Genomic DNA, 13,365 nt, shown 5'->3' with positions numbered 1-13,365 from the left:
GTCTCCAAACTGATGGCATGGACATTGATGTCTCTTTCTACTTTATATAAAAAAGAATCCCTCACCTTTCCCTCTTCTTCCATTCTCCACTCTGGCCTCTTGCCTCTTCTCATTTGCCCTCATCTCCCTTGGGTGCCCGTCCTTCTTCGCTTTCTCCCATTGTCCTCTCTCCTATCTGATTCCTTCTCCTCCAGCCCTTTAGCTTTCCCATCAACCTAGCATCACTTATCACATTCTAGCTATCCTCCTTCCCGCTCCTCCATCTTTTTGTTTGTCATCTTCCCTCTTCCTTTCCAGTCCTGAAGAAGGGTCTTGGCCTGAAACGTTGATTGTTTATTAATTTCTGTAGATGTTGCCTGACATACTGAGTTCCTCCTGCATTTTTGTGTGTGTTGCTTTGCAATGCAGTATTATCCCTTTCACTTGTGTGTTTCCTTTTTATTTTAAGGTAATATACAGAATCTTGTGTGTGGTGGATGTGCAGGGATCATCAGTAAAACTCTTACGTATCCCTTTGACCTTCTAAAGAAGCGACTGCAGGTAGATGGCTTTCAGCAGGCACGAGCTTCCTTTGGACAGGTGAGGGATTGCAGGCCTGTGCCTTTTATTCTGTTTGATAAGATATTCTAATTGTGGTACTGTGATTCCATTGTGTCAGGACATTGCATGGCTGCTGACAATTGCACTTACATACTATCATTCATAGCCCAATACATGTGCATGGCAGTCTATTAAGAGTAAAGATTAATACTGAGGTCAGTCTAGCTGAACATGGATGCTGCACCCTGCTCCAGTGAGTCATTCTTTCTCGCAAATCTATGTTGTTGTCATCATACACAGCAGCTTGCTGTGTCAGCAAAACTATGACCGACTTAATGCCTCTTATGCCTGCTGGCATTTGAGCCAACAATGAATATCTTACATATCTCTCTGTTCCTGGCCATCATGCAGATGCAGAAGGATTCTTCTTTGCTGTTTCTGTAACAGTTTTTGACCACTGTAAAAGGGCTGGATGGTTTGGAGTTTGTAAGATGTGTGCAGGATAGTTTTTTGCAGCAATACTTAGAGGTACCAACTAGAGAAGGGGCAGTGTTGGATCTCCTGTTAGGGAATGAGATTGGTCAGGTGACAGATGTATGTGTTGGGGATCACAGTGCCGTTAGTTTCAATATAATCATGGAGAAGGATAGGACTGGACCCAGGGTTGACATTTTTGATTGGAGAAGGATAACTTTGAGGTGATGCGAAAGGATTTAGAAGGAGTGGATTGGGATGATTTGTTTTATGGGAAGGATGTAATAGAGAAATGGAAGTCATTTAAAGGTGAAATTTTGGGGGTACAGAATCTTTATGTCCTGTTAAGTTGAAAGGAAAGGTTAAAAGTTTGAGAGACCCATGGTTTTCAAGGGATATTGGAAACTTGGTTCGGAAAAAGAGGGAGATCTACAATAAATATAGGTAGCATGGAGTAAATGAAGTGCTCGAGGAATATAAGGAATATAATAAGAATCTTAAAGAAATTAGAAAAGCTAAAAGAAGGTACGAGCTTGCTTTGGCAAGTAAAGTGAAAATAAATCCAAAGGGTTTCTACAGTTATATTAATAGCAAAAGGATAGTGAGGGACAAAATTGGTCCCTTAGAGAATCAGAGTACTTAATCTAGGGTTTTTATTTTGCCACACAAATGAGGAAATTTTTGAATCAATGTTATCAAAAAAAGATTTAGAAATAAAAACTGGTAGGGCTTGAAATAAGTATAAAAATTTCGGTAAAATCATCATTTTAATAGCATTAATCTGACCAATTAATGATAAAAACAAAGGAGACCATCTTGTAGTAAGTTGATGAATTTGATGAAGCATAGGTAAAAAGTTCAGTCTAAATAAATCTTTATATTTCTTGGTAATTTTTATACCTAAATAGGTAAAGTTATCAGTAACAACTTTAAATGGTATCCTATCACTCAATAAAATTTGTGCATTTAAAGGAAATAATTCACTCTTATCTAAATTTAGTTTATAACCAGAAAAAGTACCAAATTGAACCAACAAGGATAAAATAGCGGGAATAGACCTATCAGGGTCAGAAATATATAACAGCAAATCATCAGCATAAAGTGATAATTTGTATAACTTCTCATTACGGGTAATACCAAAAATATTAGGAGATTCACGAATAGCAATAGCTAAAGGTTCTAATGCAATATTAAATAATAAAGGACTTAAGGGACAGCCTTGTCTCGTACCACGAGATAATTGAAAAAAAGAGGATCTATAGTTATTTGTAAAAACAGAAGCAACAGGTTTATGATATATTAATTTAATCCATGATATAAAGTTAGGACTAAAATTAAAATTTCTCAATGTATTAAGAATTACAAAAATCAAAAAAAGATGGTGGTTTAGCTTTACCCAATTTTAGATTTTATTATTGGGCAAATAATATTCGTAATTTAATGTATTGGAAACTAGATTTGGATTCACCACTGTGCCCACAGTGGGTAAATTTGGAATGTAATGAGGTAAAGGGATATTCTCTATTCTCTGTTCTTGGTTCTTGTCTTCCTGCGGATTTAGTTAAATTTAATAAACAAATATCTAATCCTGTTATTAAACATACATTACGAATTTGGTTTCAATTTCGTAAGTTTTTTACTTTGAAAAACTTTGTTCTTGATAGCCCTATCTTACTTAATTTCTTTTTCAAACCCTTTTGGACAGATCAAGCTTTTAACATATGGAAAAGGAAAGGTATAAAATGTTTTCGTGATCTCTTTTTTGAAGATACTTTGATGTCATTTGATCAACTTTCCAACAAATTTGAATTACCTAAATCTAATTTTTTCAGATATTTACAAATTAGAAATTTCTTACATAAAGTTTTACCATCTTTTCCTAATTCAACTTTGGTGGACTTTACAGATTTGATTTTTACCTTAAATCCTTGTCAGAAGGGATTAGTAGCTTTTATTTATAATATGATTATGAAGATACAACCAGAAATATCAGTTAGAATTAAACAAGAATGGGAAAAAGAACTTCGATATAATATATCAACAGATAAATGGGAAAAAATTTTGCAAATGGTTAATTCTTCTTCTATATGTGCTAAACATGCTTTAATACAATTTAAAATTGTACATAGAGCTCATATGTCTAAAGATAAACTTGCTCGATTCTATTCTCATATTAACCCTCAATGTGACAGATGTCATTCAGAAGTGGCCTCATTGACCCATATGTTCTGGTCATGTCCCACTTTACATAATTACTGGAAGGACATATTTACTACTATTTCCTCAATTTGGAATATAGATTTACAACCTCATTTTATTACTGCAATTTTTGGCATACCAAATGAAGATGGTAATCAGTTTTCCCCTTCAATCAGACGAATGATTGCTTTTGTAACATTAATGGCCAGAAGGTCTATATTACAAAATTGGAAAGAAGTAAATCCTCCTACCACGTTTCAGTGGCTTTCTCAAACTATTTCTTATCTGAGCCTGGAAAAAATTAGAAGCACTATTTTTGACTCATCAATTAAATTTGAAGAAACTTGGAGACCGTTTATTCGACATTTTCATATGAATTAATTTGGCCTTTTCCAGACCTTCTTTCTGCTTATTCATGTTCAGGTATGGAGTTCCGGAGTTTGTTGACACTATCATATACTTGTAAACTGTTATTATTGCCCATGTTAGTTTAGTTTTAGAGTTTTATTTTTCTTAATATATACTTTTTTTCACATATTTTCAAATTTTTTTTTCTTTTTTAATGGTTATTTTTGTTTTTTTTTCATATATAATCATATGGACTTGATTGATTATTGTTATCTTATTATCAATGTGATTTCAAGTCTATTGTATTCATAATTTACTCATTATTATGTTATGTTTTTTTTGTGTATATGTGAAAATCAATAAAAAGATTGAAAAAGAAAGAAAGAAAGAAAGAGAATCAGAGTAGACAACTAAGTGTGGAGACAAAAGAGATGGGGGAGATTTTGTACAATTTCTTTTCTTCAGTATTCATAAGGAGAAGGATATTGAATTGTGTAAGGTAAGGGAAACAAGTAGGGTAGTTATGGAAACTATGATGATTAAAGAAGAGGAAGTACTGACGCTTTTAAAGAATATAAAAGTGGATAAGTCTCTGGGTCCTGATGGGATATTCCCTAGGACCTTGAGGGAAGTTAGTGTAGAAATAGCAGGGGCTCTGACAGAAATATTTCAAATGTCATTAGAAATGGGGATGGCGTCGGAGTATTGGCATATTGCTCATGTTGTTCCATTGTTTAAAAAGGGTTCTAAAAGTAAACTTAGCAATTATAGGACTGTAAGTTTGACGTCAGTGGTGGGTAAATTAATGGAAAGTATTCTAAGAGATGATATATATAATTATCTGGATAGACAGGGTCTGATTAGGAACAGTCAACATGGATTTGTGAGTGGAGGGTCATGTTTGACAAATCTTATTGAATTTTTTTGAAGAGGTTACTAGGAAAGTTGAGGGGAAAGCAGTGGGTGTTGTCTATATGAACTTCAGTAAGGCCTTTGACAAGGTTCCACATGGAAGGTTAGTTAGGAAGGTTCAATCATTAGGTATTAATATTGAAGTAGTAAAATGGATTCAACAGTGGCTGGATGAGAGATGCCAGATAGTGGTGGATAACTGTTTGTCAGGTTGGAGGCCAGTGACTAGTGGTGTGTCTCAGGGATCTGTACTGGGTCCAATGTTGTTTGTCATATACATTAATGATCTGGATGATGGGGTTGAAAATTGGATTAGTAAGTATGCGGATGATACTAAGGTAGGTGGCGCATTGTGGATAATAAAGTAGGTTTTCAAAGCTCGCAGAGAGAGGCCAGTTAGAAGAGTGGGCTGGAAGATGGCAGATGGAGTTTAATACTGATAAGTGTGAGGAGCTACATTTTGATAGGACTAATCAAATTAGGGCATTGAAGAAAGCAGTAGAACAGACTGATCTAGGAATAATGGTGCATAGTTCCCTGAAGGTGTAATCTCATGTGGATAGGGTGGTGAAGAAAGCTTTTGGTATGCTGGCCTTTATAAATCGGAGCAATGAGTATAGGAGTTGGGATGTAATGTTAAAATTGTACAAGGCTTTGGTAAGGCCAAATTTGGAGTATTGTGTACAGTTCTGGTCAACAAATTATAGGAAAGATGTCAACAAAATAGAGAGAGTACAGAGAAGATTTACTAGAATGTTACCTGGGTTTCAGCACCTAAGTTACAGAGTAAGGTTGAACAAGTTAGGTCTTTATTCTCTGGAGCGTAGAAGGTTGAGGAGGGACTTGATAGAGGTATTTAAAATTATGAGCGGAATAGATGGACTTGACGTGGATAGGCTTTTTACATTGCGAGTAGGGGAGATTCAAACAAGAGGACATGATTTGAGAGTTAAGGGGCAAAAGTTTAGGGATAACATGAGGGGGGACTTCTTTACTCAAAGAGTGGTAGTTGTGAGAAACGAGCTTCCAGTAGAAGTGGTAAAGACAGGTTCGGTATTGTCATTTAAAGTAAAATTGGATAGGTATATGGACAAGAAGGGAATGGAGCATTATGGGCTGAGTGCAGATCGGTGGGACTGGGTGTGAGTAAGCATTCGGCATGGACTAGAAGGGCCGAGATGGCCTATTTCCACGCTGTAATTGTTATATGGTTATATGTTTGTTAACCCTGAGCTGAACCCCTGAACCTGGAGGACCATTCTTAGTCTGACTTCTACCCTTCGACCTTTTTTCGTCTTAAATGATCTTACCAAGAGCCAAAGCATAAAGCCCTGACTCCAGCCAGCATAGCTCTCTGGGTTTTTGAGGTATGCAAGCCTCCAAACTGAACAACAAGTTTGTGGTCCTCTTGGAGGTTTAACTGACCAATCATCCAGAAAATGTGACTACCATTTTGACGTCAGTGGTGGTCAAAATTCTACCATTTTGAGAATGCAATTTTTTTTTAACAAATATAACCTTATTAAGTGACCGCAAATATGGCTAACCCTAGAAGGCACAGTTTTAAGGTGCTTGGAAATCGGTACAGAGGAGATGTCGGATAAGTTTTTTTACGCAGAGTGTAGTGTAGCAAAATTTGCTGATGACACGAAGCTGAGTGGAAAAGTAAATTGTACAGAGAATATGGAGAGTCTGCAGAGGCATATAGATAGGTTAAGTGAGTGGACCAAGGTCTGGCAGATGGAATACAACATTGGTAAATTCGAGATCATCCACCTTGGAAGGAATAATAGAAGAACAGATTATTATTTTTTGTGTTTCAGATTGCATCCAAGATACCCTGCGGTGGGAGGGAGAACAGCCAGAGGTCGTGGTACATATTGTTACCAATGACATTGGTAGGAAAAGGAAAGTGGTCCTGAAAAAGACTACAGGGAGTTAGGAAGAAAGTTGAGAAGCAGGACCACAAAGGTAGTAATCTCACTATTACTGCCTGTGCCACACGACAGTGAGTACAGGAATAGAATGAGGTGGAGGATAAATGGGTGGCTGAGGGATTGGAGCAGGGGGCAGGGATTCAGATTTCTGGATCATTGGGACCTCTTTTGGGACAGGTGTGACCTGTACAAACATGACGGGTTGTACTTGAATCCCAGGGGGACTATATCCTGGTGGGGAGGTTTGCTAAGGCTACTGGGGAGAGTTTAAACTAGAATTGTTGAGGGGTGGGAACTGAACTGAAGAGACTGGAAAAGAGGCAGTTGGCTCACAAATAGAGAAAGCTTGGAGACTGTGTGAGGGAGGATAGGCAGGTGATAGAGAAGGGACACGCTTAGATGCACAGATTGAGATGTGTATTTTAACACAAGGAGTGTTGTGAACAAAGCAGATGAGCTTAGAGCATGGATCAGTACTTGGAGCTATGATGTGGTGGCCATTACAGAGACTTGGATGGCTCAGGGGCAGGAATGTTTACTTCAAGTGCCAGGTTTTATATGTTTCAGAAAGGACAGGGAGGGAGGCAAAAAAGGTGGGGGCGTGGCACTGTTGATCAAAGGTGGACGTCGTGGATGGATTGTCTACCGAGTGTCTTTGGGTCAAAGTTGGGAAAAGGAAGGGGTCAATAACTTTACTGACAACACACAAAATGCTGGTGGAACACAGCAGGCCAGGTAGCATCTATAGGGAGAAGCACTGTTGACGTTTCGGGCCGAGAACCTTCGTCACCGCCAGCATTTTGTATGTGTTGTTTGAATTTCCAGCATCTGCAGATTTCCTTGTGTTTGCTCTTAAAATAACTTTACTGGGTGTTTTTTATAGGCCGCTCAATAGTAACAGGGATATCGAGGAGCAGATAGGGAAACAGATCCTGGAAAGTTGTAATAATAACAGAGTTGTCGTAATGGGAGATTTTAATTTCCCAAATATCGATTGGCATCTCCCTAGGGCAAGGGGTTTGGATGGGGTGGAGTTTGTTAGGTGTGTTCAGGAAACTTTCTTGACACAATATGTAGATAAGCCTGCAAGAGGAGAGACTTGATTTGGTACTGGGAAATGAACCTGGTCAGGTGTCAGATCTCTCAGTGGGAGAGCATTTTGGAGACAGTGACCATAATTCTATCTCCTTTACAATAGCATTGGAGAGAGACAGGAACAGACAAGTTTGAAAAGCGGAGTAAGGGGAATTATGAGGCTATCAGGCAGGAAATTGGAAGCTTAAATTAGGAACAGATGTTCTCAGGGAAAAGTATGGAAGAAATGTGGCAAATGTTCAGGAGATATTTGTGTGGAGTTCTGCATAGGTACGTTCTAATGAGACAGGAACGTTATGGTAGAGTACAGGAACTGTGGTGTACAAAGGCTCTAATAAATCTAGTCAAGAAAAGAAAAGCTTACGAAAGGTTTAGAGAGCTAGGTAGCTAGGTAATGTTAGAGATCTAGAAGATTATAAGGCTAACAGGAACGAGCTTAAGAAGGAAATTAGGAGAGCCAGAAGGGACCATGAGAAGGCCTTGGTGGGCAGGATTAAGGAAAACCCCAAGGCATTCTACAAATATGTGTAGAACAAGAGGATAAGACGTGAAAGAATAGGACCTATCAAGTGTGACAGTGGGAAAGTGTGTATGGAACCGGAGGAAATAACCGAGGTAATTAATGAATACTTCAGTATTCACTATGGAAAAGGATCTTGGTGATTGCAGTGATGACTTGCAGCAGACTGAAAAGCTTGATCATGTAGATATTAAGAAAGAGGATGTGCTGGAGCTTTTGGAAAGCACCAAGTTGGATAAGTCACCAGGACCAGATGAAATGTACCCCAGGTTACTGTGGGAGGTGAGGGAGGAGATTGCTGAGCCTTTGGGGATGATCTTTGCATCATCAGTTCTGGAGGATTGGAAGGTTGCGGATGTTGTTCCTTTATTCAAGAAAGGGCGTAGAGATAGCCCAGGAAATTATAGACCAGTGAGTCTTACCTCAGTGGTTGGTAAGTTGATGGAGAAGATCCTGAGAGGCAGGATTTATGAACATTTGGAGAGGCATAATATGATTAGGAATAGTCAGCATGGCTTTGTCAAGGGCAGGTCATGCCTTACAAGCCTGATTGAATTTTTTGAAGATGTGACGAAACACATTGATGAAGGAAGAGCAGTAGATGTAGTGTGTATGGATTTCAGTAAGGCATTTGATAAGGTACCCCATGCAAGGCTTATTGAGAAAGTAAGGAGGCATGGGATCCAAGAGGACCTTGCTTTGTGGATCCAGAACTGGCTTGCCAACAGAAGGCAAAGAGTGGTTGTAGACAGGTCATATTCTGCCTGGAGATTGGTCACCATTGGAGTGCCTCAGGGATCAGTTCTGGGACCCTTACTCTTTGTGATTTTTATAAATGACCTGGATGAGGAAGTGGAGGGATGGGTTAGTAAGTTTGCTGATGACACTAATGTTGGAGGTATTGTGGATAGTGTGGAGGGTTGTCAGAGGTTACAGCGGGACATTGATAGGTTGCAAAACTGGGCTGAGAAGTGGCAGATGGAGTTCAACCCAGATAAGTGTGAGGTGGTTCATTTTGGTAGGTCAAATATGATGGCAGAATATAGTATTAATGGTAAGACTCTTGGCAGTGTGGAGGATCAGAGGGATCTTGGGGTCCGAGTCCATAGGACGCTCGAAGCAGCTGCGCAGGTTGACTCTGTGATTAAGAAGGCGTACGGTGTATTGGCTTTCATTAATCATGGAATTGAATTTAGGAGTCGAGAGGTAATGTTGCAGCTATATAGCACCCTGGTCAGACCTCACTTGGAGTACTGTGCTCAGTTCTGGTCACCTCACTACAGGAAGGATGTGGAAACCATAGAAAGGGTGCGGAGGAGATTTACAAGGATTTTGCCTGGATTGGGGAGCATGCTTTATGAGAATAGGATGAGTGAACTCAGCCTTTTCTCCTTGGAGTGATGGAGGATGAGAGGTGCATAAGATGATAAGAGGCATTGATGGTGTGGATAGTCAGAGGCTTTTTCCCAGGGCTGAAATGGTTGCCACAAGAAGACAGAGGTTTAAGGTGTTCAGCAGTAGGTACAGAGGAGATGTCAGGGTTAAGTTTTTTATGCAGAGAGTGGTGAATGCATGGAATGGACTGCCAGCAACGGTGGTGGAGGCGGATACGATAGGGTCTTTTAAGAGACTTTTGGATAGGTACATGGAGCTTAGAAAAATAGAGGGCTATGGGTAAGCCCAGTAGTTTCTAAGGTAGGGATATGTTTGGCACAACTTTGTGGGCTGAAGGGCCTGTATTGTGCTGTAGGTTTTCTATGTTTCTGTGTAAATGGTGAAAGACTGCAGCACGCTGTGGTGCAGAGGGACTTGAGAGCGCTTGTTCATGAATCATAAAAAGTTGGCTTGCAGGTACAAAATGTTGGCCTTCATTGCTAGAGAGATTGAATTCAAGAGCAGGGAGGTCATGCTGCAACTATGCAGGGTACTGGTGAGGCCGCACCAGAGTACAGTGTGCAGTTCTGGTCTCCATCCTTGAGGAAGGATATACTGGCTTTGGAGGCGGTGCAGAGGAGGTTCACCAGGTTGATTCCAGGGATGAAGAGGTTAACCTATGAGGAGAGATTGAGTCGCCTGGAACTATACTCTCTGGACTTCAGAAGAATGTGAGGGGATTTTATAGAAGCATACAAAATTTTGAAAAGGATAGATAAGATAGAAGTAGGAAATTTGTTTCCATTGGTAGGTGAGACTAGTAGATTTAGGACGGAGATGCGGAGAAACTGTTTTTCCCAGAGAGTGGTGAATCTGTGGAATTCTCTGCCCAGGGAAGCAGTTGAGGCTTCCTCACTAAATATATTTAAGAAAGAGATAGTTTTTTTACATAGTAAGGGTTATGGGGTAAAGGCAGGTAGGTGGAGCTGAGTTTACAGACAATTCAGCCATGATCTTATTGAATGGCGGGCAGGCTCAATGGGCCGGATAGCTATTCCTGCTCCTGTTTCTTATGTTGTTATGAGTGGGAAATGGGCTGCCAGTGACGGTGGTGGAGGCGGATACAATGAGGTCTTTTAAGAGACTCCTGGATAGATACATGGAGCTTAAAAAATTAGAGGGCTATGGGTAACCCTAGGTAATTTCTGAGGTAAGGATATGTTCAGCACAGCTTTGTGGGCTGAAGAGCCTGTATTGTGCTGTAGGTTTTCTATGTTTCTAAATATTGGAATATCTGTATAAAAAGATAGCTGATGCCTTAGTGAAGGAAACTTGCCACCTTATCAACTGCTTTGCCCTATGTGACTGCAGTCTGGTGCAGCAAACTAGACCAGGTGGCCTAACAACACGCTCAATGTCACTATCATTTCCAGAAATGTCCTCAGGTTGGCAGAGCTGAACGCAGTAGTTTCAGTACACAGGACAAAATGAGTCAGTGCAGGGTACACTGGGTTGGGATAGCTCAAGGATGGAAAACAAGGTATAGGCATGGGGAGATGACATGTAGCAGGGTAGGAGTACCAGTGATAACTCCTATGTCTTTGTGCTTTGTGTGTTTCAGGTACAAACCTACAAAGGGTTCCTGGATTGTGTGTTTCAGGTGGCTCAGAATGAGGGGCTGAGAGGATTCTACAAGGGCTTGTCACCCAGCATGGTAAAAGCTGCCTTTTCCACTGGACTTGTATTTTTCTGGTACGAACTCTTCTGCAATATGTTGAACAACTACAGATTGAGGAGAGACTCAGAACACCAGCAGCAACTGAGTAAAGGTCTCAATGGCAAGCAATCACATTCAGCCAACTCCTCTTAGTTAATCTTTATTTGTCTGGCCCAAATCCGCTGCTGATTACTGCTTTGTGTGCAGACAAATGAGTGCACAAGTCTTGGGATTGTTCAGGAAATATGATGTTTTCTTGGGATGTCATCCCGTTCCATGGTGCAGTACTGCTGTTCTGGGGTCAAGCAGAACTCAGCAGAGCTATGTGTGTGAAGTATGTGCCTGCTGAAGATTCCTGTATTCAACTTTGCTTTAAATGGAGAGTTTAATATGTCATTGCTTAAGTTATTAATATTTAATTTTCTAATGAGATGCATTTATTTAGGATTTTTTTCATTTTGACTGCATGTATTTGCATAAACATACTTCATGGAAACACTATTATATCACTCCGTCTGCTGCCTCCTGTCAATATTTGAGTGGTGTCCATTTTTCCTCTAGGGTCAATGTTGTTTTTACTCGAGTGCGGTTGTGAAGAGTAGACAGTTATGCAGAGCTTTAACGTGTGTGACTGCTTATGCCAAACTGCTGGCTGTGCATCTCACATGGTGGTATTATAGCATTGTGCTGGACGAGCTCAGCAGATCATGATGTAGGGTTTCAAACTAAACATTGACAATTCCTTTCCTTACACAGAAGCTGCATGACCTGCTGAGTTCCTCCAACAGTTTGTTGTTGCTCCAGGTTCCTGCACCTACAGTCTCATTTCCTCTGTAATATAACCCAAACATGATTTCCAGATCTACACACTGGGCTTAGACCAAGCTCAACAGTGCTCTCCAGGGCTGAACAATCTCACTGTGTATCAGTGGTGACACAGATGTGATACAAGGGACTGTCTATAATAATTGGCAGCTTTAGAGTACAGAAGGGATATTTCAGGTGAATGCCAAATCTCTGCAGTTTCTGCTGCAACTTATTTTGAATTGTGCATATATTTTAATATATTAAAATGTTTATACTTTTATTATTTATGTATATTTTATAAATAAAATGTGAAGTCGAGGGTTCTGTTTGTTTGTAAAGTTTTTCCTCTCTAATATTGCTGTCTGATTTGGAACAATTAAGTTACATTATGCACAAAATTTCATCATATGTAAGATGAGTGACTTTGATTACAGTGTTGGGGAGAGATATTGTCAGAGCAGAAAATGCTTGTTGCTTTTCAAATGCTACCTGAGGGATCTTTCAACATTCATTCAAGCCTCCGGCATAGAGAGAAGAGGGCACAATTCAGCACTTGACCAACAGATATCACCTCTGTGCAGCACTCTCCAGTGAATTGCCTCAGGTCACCCATGATTGTATGCTACAGTGAGTTGGATTAAGAATGTTGGCTGACAGCATAACGATGGAGCTGACTGGAGTAGGATAATTGTCTGCATTTCTCTTTACTTTCCCCAATAGAGGTTCTTTATTTTGCTTTGTACCACCTTGATACACCATGTAATGATTTAATCTGTATTAACAGATTCAAAAAATTTTTCACTGTACCTTTTTCTCATAAAGTCCTTCATTTATGCCTGCTTTTATTGAAACCTTATCATGTTCACAGCATCCTCAAGACACTGTGAGAAACTTAAAGTGGGAATCATTCAGTTCACCGGAAACTTAGGCCACGCCTGGTCAGTAAGGTTAAAAGAAAGGAGAAATTCACAGAATGCTACAGCACAGTACAGCAGCTCACGATGCTGCACTGACCTTTTAATCTACTCTGATCAGTCTAACCCTTCCCTCCTACATAGCCCTCCCATTTTCTATCATCCATCTTTATCTAAGAGTTTCTTAAATGTTGCTAATTATCTACAGAGACATGAGGTAAAACAAGTCATGTTATTGGAGTCATTGTTTTGACATGTTTTGACATTTTGCTGTGTGTGTCTTTTCACAGCCTGTTATCTTTATTCTTCACATTGTGTAGTTTGTGATGATAATCCCTGTAGAGATTAATGACCTTCAAGATATATGAATGCTTGCACCCAAGGCATCTTTTTGTTTGATCAGCGTGGGTGAGAGATTATATAGATTCATACTTTGAGACAGGCTTTTAATTTCAATGCAAAGTCAATATAACGCTACATTTCATTCTGTCTGTTGGTTGGTTGGTATCAGCCTAGGGCAGCAGTGTG

General features: G+C 39.7%; 1 protein-coding gene across 1 annotated transcript in view; it reads left to right on the top strand.

Moving 5' to 3' along the window:
* slc25a19 (solute carrier family 25 member 19) overlaps positions 1–12,241 on the top strand; it is a 33,747-nt gene extending 21,506 nt beyond the window's left edge. Inside the window, exons 5-6 of the mRNA XM_059948925.1 lie at positions 449–579; positions 11,021–12,241. Coding sequence (XP_059804908.1) covers positions 449–579; positions 11,021–11,269 — 380 coding nt within the window. The 3' untranslated portion in view covers positions 11,270–12,241. The remainder of the gene's footprint in view (positions 1–448; positions 580–11,020) is intronic.
* The last annotated feature ends 1,124 nt before the right edge of the window (positions 12,242–13,365 follow it).

Source organism: Hypanus sabinus, chromosome 23 (assembly GCF_030144855.1).
Source record: "Hypanus sabinus isolate sHypSab1 chromosome 23, sHypSab1.hap1, whole genome shotgun sequence".
Lineage (NCBI taxonomy): Eukaryota > Metazoa > Chordata > Chondrichthyes > Myliobatiformes > Dasyatidae > Hypanus > Hypanus sabinus.
Note: the sequence above shows the minus strand (reverse complement) of the source record. Positions and strands in the feature narration are given on the sequence as shown.